This window comes from Urocitellus parryii, chromosome 2 (assembly GCF_045843805.1).
Source record: "Urocitellus parryii isolate mUroPar1 chromosome 2, mUroPar1.hap1, whole genome shotgun sequence".
Taxonomy (NCBI): Eukaryota; Metazoa; Chordata; class Mammalia; order Rodentia; family Sciuridae; genus Urocitellus; species Urocitellus parryii.
In genome coordinates, this window is record NC_135532.1 from 17,601,884 (window position 1) to 17,621,078 (window position 19,195).

The following is a 19,195-nucleotide window of genomic DNA, read 5'->3' on the forward strand; positions in this document are numbered from 1 at the left end:
TTTATATTGCTCTTGTACAGTTGAAAAGTCTCCCTTGCAGGGGTGGGCGGCGGCTGTGCTCCTCCTCCAATTGGGGTGATATGTCTACCACACTGACAGGCCGCTGAGTCTGTTCTGCCAGTCGGTCACAGGTCTGCCTACCTTGCAGGCGAGGGCAGCGGCTCTGCTCTGCCCCTCCTCCAATTGGTGTGACGTGTCTACCACGCCCACAGACCCCTTGCCCTGTTCTGCCGGTCAGTTGCAGGTCTGCCTACCTTGCAGGCATGGGCGGCTCTGCTCTGTGCCTCCTCCAATTGGTGTGACGTGTCTACCATGCCCGTGGACCGCTGGGCCTGTTCTGCTGGTCGGTCACAGGTCTGCCTACCTTGCAGGCGCAGGTGGTGGCTCTGCTCTGCCCCTACTCCAATTGGGGTGACGTGACTACCAAGCCGGCAGGCCGCTGGGCCTGTTCCGCCCGTTGGTCCCAGGTCTGCCTACCTTGTGGGCCCGGGTGGCAGCTCTGCTCGGCCCCTACTCCAGTTGGGGTGACGTGATACCACTCCCGTGGGTTGCTGGGCCTTTTCTGTCGCCGCTGGTATTGATGAAGTTATCTCCTCCGCCGCTTTCTGATGACATCAGATCTCTGCCATATTGGTATCCTATGCAAATGGCAGTCTTCCGTTCCCTTTGCCTGTTGACCACAGCAACAGGTGAGTCCTGACCGGCCCTCACAAGCCCCTTCTCAATCCTGTTGCCACTGCCTATGAAGGCTGGGTTGGTATTTACCTCCACAGTATTCAGCAGGACCCAGACGGAGAAGCAGTTTCCGTGGGTTCTTTAGCCCTGGGCCAGAGCAGTTCCGGGAGCCGGAATTCGGCCACACCGGGCTCGGTGTATGTTCTGATAGGAGCAGGCTCCAAGAAGCAGTTTCCGCGGGTTCTTTAGCACTGAGCCTGAGTCATTTGTCTGCGAGACACAGGCAAACAGCAGCCTGAAATTACCTGTTCTATAGCTGAATGCCAGGCATAGGATTTAGATTGAATATAGCTAAAAGGAGAAAATTATTTTGTCAGTATATTGAATTATATTCTTCTATAGATAACATTTAATATCATTACATTCTCAACATTACATGTTGGTTGAGAAGCAAGTGTAGAGCACTTCATTATTTTTTGTAGAAATATTCAATGATTTTTCAACAAGATACCAAGATAATTAACTAGTAGATAAATACTCTTATCAATTGATAATTCTCTGAGAACTATATAGTCACATGTAAAGGTATAAAATTGGATTCCTATCTCATACCATATATGAACATTTTTTTTTAAATGGAACAAAGACCTATAATACTAATAAGTATTAAAACAATAATATTTGTAGAAGAAAACATAGCATACATTTTTATGACTTTGGGTAATGGTTTCTTAAATAGGAAATCAAAAGCACAACCAAAAAATTTTAAAATATAATTAAAAATTTTTGCATTTCAAATAACACCATCAAGATAATGCAAACTTAACCCATACAATGACAGAAATTTTGCAAATCACTTATATCACAATAAGTTTATGTTTAGGATATATAAAAACTCTAACAACTCAATAAAACAAAAGTAAATAATCCCATTTTTAAAAATAAGCAAATACTATGAGTGGATATTTCTTCAGTAAGATAAACAGATAGCCCAAAAGCAAAGGAAAATATATTTAACTTCATTAGCAACCAGAAAAATGCAAATCATAATCACATTGAGATACAACTTCAGGCAAAGTAGGATGGCTTGAACAGAAAAGATCCATGTGCTGGTGAGGTGGTGGAGAAATTGAAAACCTCATATGCTGCTGATGGTAATAAAAAAAAATGGTGCAGCTGCTATGTAAAGCAGTCTGGTAATTGCTCAAAAGATCAAACATAGTTGTAATATGACCTCCACTTCTAACTACATAACCAAGAGAAATAAAAACATGAATATGCATTTAAAAACCCTAAGAATACTCATAGGAGTATTACTCAAGAGACAAGCAAACTATATGTCAACAGAATAATAAATGGATAAACAAAATGTGTCATAAAATAGGGTATTATTCAGTCATAAGCATGAAGTACAAATATATGCTACAATATGAATGGATCTTTAAAACATTGTTAAATGAAAGAAGCTAGACATAAAGACCATTTATTGTATGATTCCATTTATAGAAATATCGAGAATATACAAATCTACAAAGAAAGAAAGATTTGTGCTGCCTAGTCCTGGGGGTAGGGTGATGGGTGGACAGCAATTGCTCATGAATGTGTATTTCATTTGTGGGTGATAACAACATTCTAAACTTTATTGTGGTAATGATGTCAGAACTTTTTGACTGTACTAAAAAACATTGAAAAACACAACTTCAATGAAAAAAATGTAAGCTTTGTGAAATATATCTGATTAAAGATGTTAAAAAAATAATGGAGTTTTAAAATACAACCATAAAAAATATGGTTGTGTCAAATGTGCACATTCTTAGAAAAATCATATAATCAAGAATTTTCCTTTAATGCTAATATAGAAAACTTGAAGACAATACCCTTAATTTTTACCCAGTTGTTGTGAACAAAAGAGTAAGCAAAATCTAAAGTGCTTTTTACTGTTATCTGAGCTCATATAAAAACTCAAGAAGAGAGACTTCAGAATATGTCAACTTCCCTAGGTTATCCTTCAAGATACCAGGTGTGACTGTTTCTATCAATACTGTGATGATCAATCAGAGCACTGAAAATGTCTTGGTAACTTACATTAACTAAAGAATGTTATTTATACAACTCTGATTGCATGATGAGATACATAAGATGATGAGCATAAAGAAATTCAAGCTCAATGATTTAAAAGAAATGGTAAGAGCAGAAGTAATCCAGGCAAGAAAGTAATACATACATGTGAGGAACATATGGAGCCCTATTGAACAATTTTAAGACATTTGACATTGTGCTACTTTTATCATAAACACTTAATAATTATGAAGTTAAATCAACAAGAGATACTTCATAATTAATTTAAATATAATTATATACATTAAGCTAAAACTAAAAGATGTCTAATCTTCAAAAATGTAAATAATGGCTTCAAAAAGTAAATGGTAAAAAAAGAAACAAAATTGAACCTCCATTAAAATAATTATCTTAGAAATTCATATTAAAATAACATGTAATTATTCAAACAACTTTAACATTGAAACGTTAACTCAAAGTCGGGCAAATTCAGTTTCAGTTCCAGAATTTCATTGTTTCAACACATATATTCCTCTATTTTTTTCTACTGGGACATATAGACATTTCTATTTCATGATATTGTACTTCATGCAGAGGGTATAAAATTAAATTTCCATGTAGATTATTTAAATAGATTTATGTCACATGTTATAAAATGTTATTACTATAATAGTCTTCTTTAAAATATCCTTTCTTCCTCCATTTTTTTTCTCCTACTGGGGATTAAACACAGGGGTTCTTTACCACTAAGCCACATCTCCAGCTCTTTTTATTTTTTATTTTGAGACAGAGTCCCACTAAGTTAAGTAGGGCCTAAGTTCCTGAGGCTGACCTCAAACTTGTGATCCTCCTGCCTTGAACTTCTATTGTATTTTTTTTGGAGGGGTGGAGGTGGGGTAGGATGGAGTTGGGGGTACCAGGGATTGAATTCAGGGGAACTCAATCACTGAGACACATCCCCGTCCTATTTTGTATTTTATTTAGAGACAGGGTCTCACTGAGTTGCTTATTGCCCTGCTTTTGCTGAGGCTGGCTTTGAATTCTCAATCCTCCTGCCTCAGCCTCTCCAGCTGCTGGGATTACAGGTATGCACCACCACACCAGGCTTCTCTCTTTCTCTTATTTAAATCAGTGTCAGCAGCATTTTAACTTCAAGTACAATTAAAAATATCAGGGGCTATCATTGTTAGGTCAGTGATAGTAGAATAAAAGGGCTTGAGGCTTTGGGAAAATAAGTACAAGGAATAAAGATTTTTAATAAAGCAATGAGAAAAATGAGAGCAAAAGAATATATGAAGAAAAGCAAGAACAAATTGTGAATAGCAGAAACATAGGACATTATCCTTAGGGGCTTAGCCAGAGAATTAAGTTAGGACTTCCAATGAAGACAGGAAAATTATCTTTCCTAGTAAAGTAAGATGTAACTCTCCATTTGCTAAGTTAATCAGTCAATCTTATTTTTGGAAGGAAAAGAAAAAGGATTATTTGGGCCACTGCTCTGAATCAAACACCATCATACAGACAAGTACAAAATTCAACTAAGCCAGAAACTATGGTGAGTGTGGATAGGAAAACCATAAAATTAACATGTAAAAATGGGATATGAAGATCAAGAAAAAACATATCCCTGTAAACATACAGTTTTTACCTGGGTAATCAGGTAAATTATTAAATTAAGTTATATTTAATATTTAAATACTTAAAAATGATGGTTGACAAAATTAGTTCTATTTTTCAAGATGCTTTGCCATTAAATGCAATATTAGTCATCAGTAACCCACAGTCAATGTAGGTGTGTTTTGGTAAATAAAAAGTAAAAATTTCCAAATTTATTTTTAATTATGTATTAAAAGGCACAAAGCTATAGCAGGAACATGAAGACTTTAGAGACAATAAAAGTATAGTCTTATTAAGAGTTGGAAGCTCAGAAAGGAAAATGATTTTAAAATCTCTCTTTTCTCAGCCAACGTGTTTGGTTGTTTATGGAATGACTAGGTTTATCTATTCCAAAAGCCTAAGATATATTTAAAGACTTCTTTAAGGAATTTTTTTCAATGTTCCCTGCATTTGCACTCTTGCTCTCTCTCTCTCATACATATACATATATATGTACAAATGTATATATGCATATATATGGTTGTAGATGGACAGATATTTTTATTTTATTTATTTTTATGTGGTGCTGAGGATCGAACCCAGTGCCTCACGCATGCGAGGTAAGCATGAGCCACAACCTCAGCCCCTACATTTGCTTTTTTATCTTCATGGATTTATTAATCTCTTTCTGCTAGGTTATGTGATCTCAAATTGTTTTTTTTTTTTTTTTTTTTTTTGGTACTGAAGAAGTTAAGGCTAAGCTATCCCAAAGTGTGCCAATCAAGCTTATTGATTATTTTGAGCTAAAGGCTCTTAAGAAATAGCAAATAAAGAAAGGGATATAACCTGTCTTCTACTGGGAGCAAGTCATAAAAATTTCTTTGAATAAAGAACCCCCTAACATATAGATCCAGACATACGTATATGTCTGGATCTATATGTTCCTACACACAGTTAAAATGGGAGATCAAGGCTAGTTGAATTCAAAACATTTTACCTCTTAATGAGAGGGCTAAATTTATCTCAGGATGAGAAAATATCCCTCATCACCAAGACTGGGAATTGCCATTTCCATGGATCTGTACATGAAAACTAACCTTATCTTCCACCACTTTTATACTCCCCCTTCCCCATATACTTCCTCATGAAAAATCCACTATTTATTGCCCTTAGTTTAATCCCCTTCACAAATTTATTATTGGTCCAAAAGATGTATACATTTTCTGCTTTTGCCACTTTTTTGGGTCTTCATTCTCCTGTGAGGGTCACCAAGTTCATGTAAAAATTAATAAAACAGCATGCTTTTCTCCTGGTGATTTGTCATATGTCAGTCTAATTGGTAGACCCAAAGATCCCATGGAAGACAGAGAACTTCTCCCCAATAGTTTCTTTGTCCCCATTTAAAAACATAGTCTGGATTCTCAGCCACTGTGTAAATTATCAAAAGTCAGTCCCATCAGATGGACAAATGTTTGCATTGTTAGCTTCTAACACGTGAATGCTTCAAATGCTTTCTTTGGGAAGGATGAATTGCTGCAAACTACAGTAAATGACAATGCCTCTTTAATTACTACAAACTTTGTTTTATAGTAAAATGTGATGCTTGGCTTGGTGACAGCAATGGGTTTTCTCTTCCATTCATCCAATCTCATAATTAAATTTGTTGCTATAAGGCAAGTTTGCCATTTAAAGATGCTTTTCTAATGTGGATGCCATAGGCATTGTTCTTCCGTTTTCCTAAAATGAGATGATGACCAAGTGCAAAAGCATTTTGTAGCCAGAGTGGCAATAAAGCAATAATGCAGAGATAGACAGCCCTGAAAGATTGCATGGCAGCTACAAAGAGTAGCTGACATTTAGATATGATAGAAATGCTCAATTTAGTTCAAGCAATTTTTGAAAGAGCACTATTCATATATCCTAAGAAGTTCTTCAGGTCAAGTTGAAGATTCTCTTGAAAACAGCTTCAATGTTCTTGCTTGAATGGCTGAAAAAATGTGGAAGTTTTGATAACTGCTTCAATTACACATTTAATATGGTCAGTTTAGAATAGGAAAGGGACATCCTACATAATATGATCTGTTTAATAAGATTAACTCCAGTAACCATAGGAAACGTCTACCTCAAAAACATTTTTACACCCACTGAAGTGTTTTGTACTATATTTCAGGCTGAAAAATTCATGATAAATTTCCAAAAATCTGCTTGAACTTTTTTTTTTTTTTTTTTTTTTTAGCTACCTTAACACTCTCTTTTGGAGGAAGATTATACAGTTTAAAACAAGAATTTATCTGTCAAGAAGACTAGTAGGAGATCTGATGTATTTGAGAATTTCCATCAGTGAATGATAACAGACAACCTGCCAACTCCTGAGAAATACTAGTGATCCTGGCTAGATTTCATCAGACATTGTGACATTCCCTCAGTTGACTGTGAGGATGCGGAGATGCTATGATGTTTAGGAGAAATGGGCAATGAAAATATCCTAACAATATTAGTAGCCAGACTGTCTATAAACTAAAATTTAAAGAAGAAAACAGTTTGAATTTGATGTGTTACACAGAACTGCTCCATGGGTATGCACACACAAATATATATGCACTTTTTTCTCTTACTAAACAGATCATATCATGTAGGATGTGCCTTTTCTAATTTAAACAGACCACATTAAATGTGTAATTGAAGAAAGCATAAAGACTTCCACATTTTTCACAGATATTGTGTTTATGTTAAATTTGGCTATATGGACTTGCCAATAATACTGCTAAAACATATCATACTCGTAAAAAAAGTGTCTGTTATTTTTCTTTCTGCAATTAATAAAGAAAATTGGCAAATGTAAGCCAATACTTACTGCCACATGAGATTCTGCCAAAATACTTTTGAATCATAAGCTACTCACATGAAACTCCATTTATCTCATCATGAACAAGGTAGATGGCGGGAGTCTACTCTTGGGGAATTTCTGCTTTGCATTCTGTTTTGTTGTTGTTGCTTAATAAATCAGGCAAATCTTAGAATACATATATATCTGGATCTATATGTTCCTACACATAGTTAAAATAAGAGATCAAGGCTAGTTGAATTCAAAACATTTTACCTCTTAATGAGAGGGCTAAATTTATCTCAGGGGAAATTAATTTCAGAGGGATGTTTAGGGGTCTCTGCATCTATTAATGGACCACCAAGTGTTCGCCAAACAATTAGTACTAATTAGCATTTTTGTTGACTATATTGAATAGGGAGCACTGGAAGACACATTTAATGGTCATATAAATTATTATCTCACCCTTGGAATTTTCTTTGCTGGCAAAGAGGTAAAATGTACTATGGAGAAGCATGGAAATAAAAGGGGAAATGGATTTCTCATGAGTTAACCTCTTTGAAGAGTGGCAAAACATTAAATTGTGCATAATTCTAACTAAAGTCTCATCTCTTGTATAATAAGGGTCTGTGTTAAATCCTTTATATAATCCTCTGGAAAATCTTACAAGGTATACAGTGATATTACCAACTTTACCCTAAGGAAACTGATATTTGGAAAGAATAATTAACTTATCCAAAGTTACAGAAATAGCAAATTCCAACTCTTGGGCATTTCATTGAAAGAGACTTTACATTTCCATGATTAACTGGGAGGCAGCAAGTTTTCTGGGTTTTTTTCATTTATTGAAGATTTCACTTATGAAAAAGAATAAATTATATGATCACCAATTATGATTTTATAATTTCTAATTTTATGCTAAGTCTATATTTTTTTTCATTAATTAGTGAAATTTTGAGAATCTGCTATGTGCCAATCATTGTACCAGCCTCTGAGAAAATAGGATAATTAAACCAGTCCTTGCTCTCAAGTAAAAGTATAATTGATCATATTTCTATGTAAAATGTTACTTATGTTTATTTTATATTATTACTGATACTCAAGCTATATCTCATGGATTTTCTACATTCTTGGAAAGGTAACTGACTTAGTAGAACACTAATTAGCACAGAGAAGTTATTTCTGGTTTTGAAATACTGTGAAAGAAAAATAAGGAAAAGATAATCAAAGATTATAGAAATCTCAATATTAAAATTTAACTAAAGTCAAGAAGTACATATGGTGATATCAAAAAGTAAGAAAATCATATAAAATTACTCTAAAATCATTTGTGTTGAAATTTTAAATTTGTATTTCTTTATTGTATACTACACTGATATTCTCTAAATTAATTGGTAGATGACAAATATTACATACAATTTGACCATATTTATTTTTAAATTTTTAAAAATTACAAATTGCCTTATAGCTCCAAAATACCTCTAAAAATATACTCCTAGGGTTTCTATAATTTGTTTAATAAAATATGTTCTCCTGTAATTCAACTTTTTAATTTTTACTTTGTAGTTAAGAGTAATAGAGATATTAATCCAATCCATATGACTTGCAAAGCTAACTTTGCTCTAGATTTTTCATATTAGACCACATCTGCTTTGAAATCAATGATCAACATAGTTCTAATATGACTTTTATTTTTTCTCCTGTAGACAAATATATTATTATTAAAAATCTTATCAAGCCAGGATGGTGACACATAATTCTAGCCATTTAAGAGGTTGAGAAAGGAAGATCTCAAGTTTAAGGTCAGTCTAGACAACATAGCAAAATTGTCAACAGTGTATGGAGGATAACTATTTAAAATATCTCTATTACTTACATCATGTTTTTCACATTTTATTTTTCTAAGTTTCTGAAAAGTTAAAGAGTAACTTTTAGAACCTCGAAAAGCCAATGAATATGGTTGCTAAATTATACACAAGAAGCTGAGTACATGCTCAACTCACAGTCCAAGTAGTAGATTTGCTTTCACCCTCCATCCCTACATGGTCTCGTACTGTGATACAGAGTCTCTTAGTCTTTCTATATGAGGACTACACTACCAGTATATTTCAGAAAGGGGCAAAAGGAAGACACTAGAAAAGCAAGCAAATATTTGCCTGATTACTCAAGTCTGAGGAGAGGACCTAGATTTCTAACATCTCCATGTATTGACTTTCAACAATTTCCATCATTTATACTTTTAAGTTTACTGGTCCAAGTTCAGGGTCTTTGGGGTCCTCTAACTGAATGTACTTGCTACCTCTCCATATTAGAAACCACTTGATATCCATCCTAGATCCCACTTCAGTTTATATCTTGGTTGACACTTTGCCGTAGTTCCCCATTTTTAAGAGGGAGAAGAAGAGAAATTATATTTGATTAGTCTGCTGTGGTTATTGAGAAGTTTACAATATGGTATTAGAATTGTAAATTTATATTTAATTAAATAAATAACTACATAAAGAATCATCTCTGAAATATTTTAACACAGAGATATACCTTCAGAATACTTTATTGCTCTTCTCATACATATTCCCAAGACAATTATGTCAAAAGTTAAATAAAAATGGACTTAAAATGTAATGATGGCTTTTAAATTTTTTTCTTTAAAAAAATTCTAAACAGTAGATTCTTAAACTTTAGCTAAAGCCCCATTGTTACCAGTTGGATTTGAATAATGTTAACAGGAACAAAATTTTTAAAAAAAAAGAAAGAAAGAAAAAGAAAAACATGAAATTGAGCCTTTGGGAAAGAGTTTATGAAGGCATTTTGGGGAAGAATTTAAGATTGGCATTAGTTTATTTTCCTTAGGAATTGCTTTTCCAACTTAAGAGTACTTGCTGTTATGGGGCATGTACATACATGTTCATATACATTTTAAAAATAATAATTCAATTCTCTAGAGTAATTTTTGTTTTCTTTTATATGTATTCAGAAAACTGGCAGAAGTCCATGTATTTTATTTCAGGTCAATTAATCAAAGTTATTAGACTGCACTAATCATTTACAGACCACTAAATTGCTTAATTTTCAAATTCTATAGTTTAGTTTAAGACTTCCCCTCAGATAATTCAAGTTTCTGTAGAGTTCCAGAGATCAGACAGATATTGTGAAGCAACATTTACTTCAATGACTTATCAAAATCATTTAATGTGGTATTTGTACATTCATTGAAGTCAAAGACATGAGTCATAGAGTACAAGCAGCTATGGGTGTCACAACAAATATAATGTTCCACATTCAAATAGCTTAAAGTCAAATAGAGTGGTAATATGCATACACAAATCAAATTCATTAATTCGTGGCATGAATTCATCTAACAAACTAATATAGATAGCCAAAGTCAGGATGTTCCAGAAAGCTGGGCAACAATGAGAAAGTCACAAATAATTTGAGAAGGGGTCTCATCCATGCCAGCACTGAAAAATTCAGTCATTAGGCAATGGGGTAAGGGGTCATCTAGGAGTAGGGCACAAAGTCAGCAAGTACCAGTGTTTTAACAGGACTCAGTCAGGTAGCAAAGGTAGGAAAGCTGGAAGGGCAAATTGACAAAACAGTTTTCTAAGATTATTGACTGCCCAGACTTGGTGATTTGCTAGGAGGATTCATAGGACTCACTAGATAGTAGTATTCATACCTCTGATTTTTTTTTTTTTTTTTTAGAGAGAGAATTTTTTTTTTTATTGGTCGTTCATAACATTACATAGTTCTTAATACATCATATTACACGGTTTGATTCACGTGGATTATGAACTCCCCCTTTTACCCCGTATACAAATTGCTGTATCACATCAGTTTCCCTTCCATTGATTGACATATTGCCTTTCTAGTGTCTGATGTATTCTGATGTCTGTCCTATTCTCTACTATCCCCCCTCCCCTCCCCTCCCCTCCCCTCCCCTCCCCTTTTCTTTCTCTACCCCTTCTACTGTAAATCATTTCTTCCATTTGTATTATCTTGTCTTGCCCCTCCTTTCCTCTTATATGACATTTTGTATAACCCTGAGGATCGCCTTCCATTTCCATGCAATTTCCCTTCTCACTCCCTTTCCCTCCCACCTCTCATCCCTGTTTAATGTAAATCTTCTTCTCAAGCTCTTCGTCCCTACCCTGTCCTTGTTTACTCCCCTTATATCAAAGGAGTCATTTGGTATTTGTTTTTTAAAGATTGACTAGCTTCACCTAGCATAATCTGCTCTAATGCCATCCATTTTCCTCCAAATTCTATGATTTTGTCATTTTTTAATGCAGAATAATACTCCATAGTATATAAATGCCACATTTTTTTATCCATTCATCTATTGAAGGGCATCTAGGCTGGTTCCACAGTCTTGCTATCGTGAATTGAGCTGCTATGAACATCGATGTAGCAGTGTCCCTGTAGCATGCTCTTGTTAGGGCTTTAGGGAATAGACCGAGAAGGGGAATAGCTGGGTCGAATGGTGGTTCCATTCCCAGCTTTCCGAGAAATCTCCATACTGCTTTCCAAATTGGCTGCACCAATTTGCAGTCCCACCAGCAATGAACAAGAGTGCCCTTTTCCCCACATCCTCTCCAGCACTTATTGTTGTTTGACTTCCTAATGGCTGCCAGTCTTACTGGAGTGAGATGGTATCTTAGGGTAGTTTTGATTTGCATTTCTCTGACTGCTAGCGATGGTGAGCATTTTTTCATGTACGTGTTGATTGATTGTATGTCCTCCTCTGAGAAGTGTCTGTTCAGGTCCTTGGCCCATTTATTGATTGGGTTATTTGTTATCTTATTGTCTAATTTTTTGAGTTCTTTGTATATTCTGGTTATTAGGCTCTATCTGAAGTGTGTGGAGTAAAGATTTGTTCCCAGGATGTAGGCTCCCTGTTTATCTCTCTTATTGTTTCTTTTGCTGAGAAAAAACTTTTTAGTTTGAGTAAGTCCCATTTGTTGATTCTATTTGTTAACTCTAGTGCTATGGGTGTCCTATTGAGGAATTTGGAGCCCGACCCCACAGCATGTAGGTCGTAGCCAACTTTTTCTTCTATCAGATGCCATGTCTCTGATTTAATATCAAGCTCCTTGATCCATTTTGAGTTAACTTTTGTGCACGGCGAGAGATAGGGATTCAGATTCATTTTGGTGCAAATGGATTTCCAGTTTTCCCAGCACCATTTGTTGAAGATGCTATCTTTCCTCCATTGCATGCTTTTAGCCCCTTTATCAAAAATAAGATAGTTGTAGTTTTGTGGATTGGTTACTGTGTCCTCAATTCTGTACCATTGGTCCACCCGCCTGTTTTGGTACCAGTACCATGCTGTTTTTGTTACTATTGCTCTGTAGTATAGTTTGAAGTCTGGTATCGCTATACCGCCTGATTCACACTTCCTGCTTAGTATTGTTTTTGCTATTCTGGGTCTTTTATTATTCCATATGAATTTCATGATTCTTTTATCGATTTCTACAAGATATGCTGTTGGGATTTTGATTGGCATTGCATTGAACTTATATAGGACTTTTGGTAATATCGCCATTTTGATGATGTTAGTTCTGCCTATCCATGAGCAGGGTATATTTTTCCATCTTCTAAGGTCTTCTTCTATGTCTTTCTTTAGGGTTCTGTAATTTTCATTGTATAAATCTTTCACCTCTTTTGTTAGGTTGATTCCCAAGTATTTTATTTTTTGGGGGGATATTGTGAATGGAGTAGTTGTCCTCATTTCCGTTTCAGAGGATTTGTCGCTCATATACAGGAATGCCTTTGATTTATGCGTGTTGATCTTATATCCTGCCACTTTGCTGAATTCATTTATTAGCTCTAATAGCTTCTTTGTAGACCCTTTTGGGTCTGCTAGGTATAGAATCATATCATCTGCAAATAGTGATAATTTAAGTTCTTCTTTTCCTATTTTTATGCCTTTAATTTCTTTCGTCTGCCTAATTGCTCTGGCCAGTGTTTCGAGGACTATGTTGAACAGAAGTGGTGAGAGAGGGCATCCCTGTCTTGTACCAGATCTTAGAGGGAATGCCTTCAATTTTTCTCCATTCAGAATGATGCTGGCCTGTGGCTTATCATAGATTGCTTTTACAATGTTGAGGTATGATCCAGTTATCCCTAATATTTCTAGAGTTTTGAACATAAAGGGATGCTGTACTTTGTCGAAAGCTTTTTCAGCATCTATCGAGATGATCATATGGTTCTTATTTTTAAGTCTATTGATGTGGTGGATAACATTTATTGATTTCCGTATATTGAACCAACCTTGCATACCAGGGGTGAATCCTACTTGATCATGGTGTATAATTTTTTTGATATGTATTTGAATCCGATTCGCCAGAATTTTATTGAGGATTTTTGCATCAAGGTTCATTAGAGATATTGGTCTGTAGTTTTCTTTCTTTGAAGTGTCTTTGTCTGGTTTCGGAATCAGGGTGATGTTGGCCTCGTAGAATGAATTTGGAAGTTCTCCCTCTTTTTCTATTTCCTGAAATAGCTTGAAAAGTATTGGTGTTAGTTCCTCTTTAAAGGTTTTGTAAAACTCTGCTGTATACCCATCCGGTCCTGGGATTTTCTTAGTTGGTAGTCTTTTGATGGTTTCTTCTATTTCCTCTATTGTTATTGGTCTGTTTAGGTTGTCTATATCCTCCTGGCTCAATCTGGGCAGATCATAAGACTCAAGGAATTTATCTATGCCTTCACTATCTTCTATTTTATTGGAGTATAAGGATTCAAAGTAATTTCTGATTATCTTCTGTATTTCTGTAGTGTCTGTTGTGATATTGCCTTTTTCATCCCGTATGCTAGTAATTTGGGTTCTCTCTCTTCTTCTCTTCGCGAGCATGGCTAAGGGTCTGTCAATTTTATTTATTTTTTCAAAGAACCAGCTTTTAGTTTTGTCAATTTTTTCAATTGTTTCTTTTGTTTCAATTTCATTAATTTCAGCTCTGATTTTAATTATTTCTTGCCTTCTACTTCTTTTGCTGTTGTTTTGCTCTTCTTTTTCTAGGATTTTGAGATGAAGTATGAGATCATTTATTTGTTGGTTTTTTCTTTTTTTAAGGAATGAACTCCAAGCAATGAATTTTCCTCTTAGAACTGCTTTCAATGTGTCCCAAAGATTCCGATATGTTGTGTCTGTGTTTTCATTTAACTCTAGGAATTTTTTAATTTCCTCCTTGATGTCTTCTAATACCCATTGATCACTCAGCAACCTATTGTTCATTCTCCAGGTGATGCTTGATTTTTCCTTCTTTTATCATTGATTTTCAGTTTCATTCCATTATGATCAGACAAGATGCATGGTATTATCTCTACCTCTTTGTATTGTCTAAGAGTTGCCCTGTGACATAGTATATGGTCTATTTTTGAGAAGGTTCCATGTGCTGCTGAGAAAAAAGTGTAGCAACTTGATGTTGGGTGGTATAGTCTATATATGTCAATTAAGTCTAGGTTGTTAATTGTGTTATTGAGTTCTATAGTTTCCTTATTTAACTTTTGTTTGGAAGATCTGTCCAGTGGTGAGAGAGGTGTGTTGAAGTCTCCCATGATTATTGTATGGTGGTCTATTAGACTCTTGAACTTGAGAAGAGTTTGCTTGATGAACACGGCTGCACCGTTATTTGGGGCATATATATTTATGATTGTTATGTCTTGTTGGTGTATGGTTCCCTTGAGCAGTATGAAGTGTCCTTCTTTATCCCTTTTGATTAGCTTTGGCTTGAAATCTATTTTATTAGATATGAGTATGGACACTCCTGCTTGTTTCCTTGGTCCATATGAGTGATATGATTTTTCCTAACCTTTCACCTTCAGTCTATGTACATCTTTTCCTATCAAATGCGTCTCCTGTAGACAGCATATTGTTGGGTCTTGTTTTGTGATCCATTCTACTAGCCTGTGTCTCTTAATTGGTGAGTTTAAGCCATTAACATTTAGGGTTATTATTGAGATATGGTTTGTTCTTCTATCCATATTTGTTTATTGATGTTACTAAACCTGATTTGTTATCCTCTTTGACTACTTTCCCCCCTTTACTGTCCAACCTCCCATTGTTGGTTATCAATGTTATTTTCCATTTCCTCTTCCTGTAATGTTTTGCCAAGGATTTTTTGAAGAGATGGTTTTCTAGCTGCCAATTCTTTTAACTTTTGTTTATCATGGAAGGTTTTAATTTCATCTTCTAACCTGAAGCTTAATTTCGCCGGATACACGATTCTTGGTTGGAATCCATTTTCTTTAAGCGTTTGAAATATGTTATTCCAGGATCTTCTAGCTTTTAGAGTCTGTGTTGAGAGATCAGCTGTTATCCTGATTGGTTTACCCCTAAATGTAATCTGCTTCCTTTCCCTTGTAGCTTTTAAAATTCTCTCCTTATTCTGTATGTTGGACATCTTCATTATAATGTGTCTAGGTGTGGATCTCTTATGATTTTGCACATTCGGCGTCCTGTAGGCTTCTAGGATTTGGGATTCTGTCTCATTCTTCAAGTCTGAGAAGTTTTCTTGTATTATTTCACTGAATAGATTGCTTAATCCTTTGGTTTGGAGCTCTGTGCCTTCCTGTATCCCAATGACTCTTAAATTTGGTCTTTTGATATTATCCCATAGCTCTTGAATGTTCTGCTCATGGTTTCTTAGTAGACTTGCTGAGCTATCTATGTTCTTTTCAAGTTGAAATACTCTGTCTTCATTGTCTGATGTTCTATCTTCTAAGTGATCCACTCTGCTGGTAGTATTCTCAATTGAGTTTTTAAGTTGGTTTATTGTTTCCTGCATTTCTAGGATTTCTATTTGTTTGTTTTTTATTTCCTCTATCTCCCTGTGAAATTGATCTTTTACTTCCTGGATTTGTTTGTCGATGTGATCTTTCATTGTCTGATTTTGCTGTCTCATGTCTTCCTTGAGACTCCAGATCATCTGAAGCATGTATGTCCTGAGCTCTCTATCTGACATTCCATCTGTTGCAGCTATTACCTCTTCTAAAGTTGAGTTGACCTGCATTGCCTGTGGTCCTTTCTTTCCTTGTCGTTTCATGCCACTGGCGTTTCTTTCTGCTTGGAGAAATTGTTGTGTCTTTGATATTTTCCCTCTATTTATTTATATTGCTCTTGTATAGTTGGAAAATCACTCTTGCAGGGCAGGTAGTGGTTGTGATCCTCCTCCAATTAGTGTGAACCATCTACCATGCTGGCAGGCCCTAGGTCTGCTTTGCTGGTCGGTCAAAGGTCCACGTACTCAGCAGGCGCCAGGGGCACCTGTGTCACTCCGTAGGTTGCTGGGCCTAACCTCCCGATGGGTTGCAGGTTCGCCTCGTTTCAGGCTCTGGGGGAGGGGCCGGTTCCGCCCCTCAGCAGGCTTTGGGCCCGCTCTGCTGTTGTTCACAGTCCCCCGCCTACCTGCAGACACTGGGGGAGGGGACGGGCCTAGCCCTCAGCCGTCCGCCGGACCTGTCCAAGTGGGTCCGGGCTGCGATCCCTGCAGGCGCGTGTATCTGCTGTCTCTTGGCTGGTTGCTGGGCCTGACCCGCCCGCCCGTGGCTTGCAGGTTCGCCTTGCTTGCAGGCACTGGGGGAGGGGCCGGTTCCGCCCCTCAGCAGGCTTTGGGGCCACTCTGCTGTTGTTCACAGTCCCCCGCCTACCTGCAGACACTGGGGGAGGGGACGGGCCTAGCCCTCAGCTGTCCGCCGGACCTGTCCTAGTGGGTCCGGTCCGCGTTCCCTGCAGGCGCGTGTATCTGCTGTCACTTGGCTGGTTGCTGGGCCTGACCCGCCCGCCTGTGGCTTGCAGGTTCGCCTCGCTTGCAGGCCCTGGGGGAGGGGCCGGTTCCGCCCCTCAGCAGGCTTTGGGGCCGCTCTGCTGTAGTTCACAGTCCCCCGCCTACCTGCAGACACTGGGGGTGGGGACGGGCCTTGCCCTCAGCTGTCCACCGGACCTGTCCTAGTGGGTCCGGTCTGCGTTCCCCGCAGGCGCGTGTATCTGCTGTCTCTTGGCTGGTTGCTGAGCCTGACCCGCCCGCCCGTGGCTTGCAGGTTCGCCTTGCTTGCAGGCACTAGGGGAGGGGCCGGCTCCGCCCCTCAGCAGGCTTTGGGGCCGCTCTGCTGTTGTTCACAGTCCCCCGCCTACCTGCAGACACTGGGGGAGGGGACGGGCCTTGCCCTCAGCTGTCCACCGGACCTGTCCTAGTGGGTCCGGGCCGCGATCCCTGCAGGCGCGTGTATCTGCTGTCACTTGGCTGGTAGAGAGAGAATTTTAATATTTATTTTAGTTTAGTTTAGTTTTCAGTGTATGTGGTGCTGAGGATTGAACCCGGGCCGCACGCATGCCAGGTGAGCGCGCTACCGCTTGAGCCACATCCCCAGCCCATACCTCTGATTTCTTACAACAAAAAGATGAAGAGCAAAATCAGTAAAGAGAAAGGACAGGGTGCAAAGCCCCTAAGAAACATGACACAAACTCCTAAGAGTCCTCTCTCAGAACAGCCACACAGGAAGTGCTAAATTCTCCTAGCCACAGAATCATGGTATGTGTGAAATATTATATTCAAGGAAAACTCACCTGATCAATTTTTATTGGGACTAGATCAGGTGGGTACCATCTACCTACCATGCACCCAGTTTCCAGACATTTAGAAATGAAGTTCAGCATAAGCCACATTGTTTGTGCAATTGTCTAGGAAAGTGAGCCCCTGTTATGAGTTCTGGGAATGATGGGAACTCTTGTGAAATCTAAATTCCCAGAAGCCAGGCAAAGGACAAACCAGCGAGCCAGCCACTCTCAGGATAGCAGCCTCAGGCCGGCCATGTGAGTTCTCTTCTGTACAATTACCAACTGCAGAACAGAGTTTATGAAAAGTCTAATCAATACCAAACCTAGAACCCTCCTGAAGCATTAACTATTACCAAATATTACTATGAATCTACTTTTGATGCCATATTGAAAAACTGACATGAAAACATCCTACACAGTAATCTAAAGTTTCATTTGTTTATCTCCACTGTTCTCAGAGAAGAGAAAGTTCTTGATTTAAGAATAACATTGCTGATATGAGTAAAATCCTGATGCGGATGGCGTGGCTAGTACATTATGTAAAGTTTTCATTAGTTTTTTTTTTTTTAAATATCCCAGAATGTTTTCTCTCAGAAATCAGATTTTTCTTTAAAAAATTTCAAGTCATCAGAACCTTTCATTTATGCATTGTGTTTTGTTTCAAATATGAAAGCATAATTTTCATACTGCTGTTACAAAGAATTAGATAAATAACTTAGGGGTGTGTGTGTGTGGTATGTGTCCTGGGTGCTTACTTTTTTTTAAACATGACATAAATTGCTTCACTAACACATTTTTTTCCCTTGCTTGTTTATTTCCATTCATACTCTTGGAATTGGAATTCTCCTATGAGTTTCATGTAAAATGCTTTTTAAGCAGTAAGGCCAATCTGAAACTGAAATGCTCTTCACAAAACTTTTTTTTTCCCCCCCACACTAAAATAGGTTTTATTGTTGCCTGCCTCTTTAGTTTTGCTCCTTCAAACTTTGATTTTTTTTTTAAATAAACTGCAAGTATGCTATGACAAAGCAAGCTTTTGTTAAATATAAAAAGCTAGTTTCCAACAAACCTTTTCAACCTAATTTTTACACTACCCAGGGTCATAATTATTAAAGAATCCAAGGGTTAGGGAAAAAAGACAGCAATGAGATTTCAGCTTTTTATGTCACATGCTGATAACTCAAAACTTGGGCTTTCTATCAAGGTGACTGAAGAATTAAGGCCCTGGACCATGGAGGCAGTGTCCTTTTGTAAACATATGAGGTGAAGGAAGGAAACTATAATAAATAGAATAGAAAAACAAGATTATTTCCTTAAATAGCTAGTTATAAATCATCCTGCTGATAAAAGACCTCTAGTTTTAAAGATAAGGCTTTTCTGTGGCTGCTAAAAAAAAAAAAAAATGAAAGAAAGGTTGACCTCTGATGTTAAATTGAATTTACTTTATCTCCACAATAGGGTGGGAATAAGTTTGGCTATAATTACTGGGG

General features: G+C 37.1%; 1 protein-coding gene across 1 annotated transcript in view; it reads right to left on the reverse strand.

Moving 5' to 3' along the window:
* Positions 1-510: 510 nt before the first annotated feature.
* Positions 511-19,195, reverse strand: part of Gpc5 (glypican 5) — a 719,011-nt gene continuing 700,326 nt past the window's right edge. The window contains exon 8 of the mRNA XM_077795349.1: positions 511-740. Coding sequence (XP_077651475.1) covers positions 511-740 — 230 coding nt within the window. The remainder of the gene's footprint in view (positions 741-19,195) is intronic.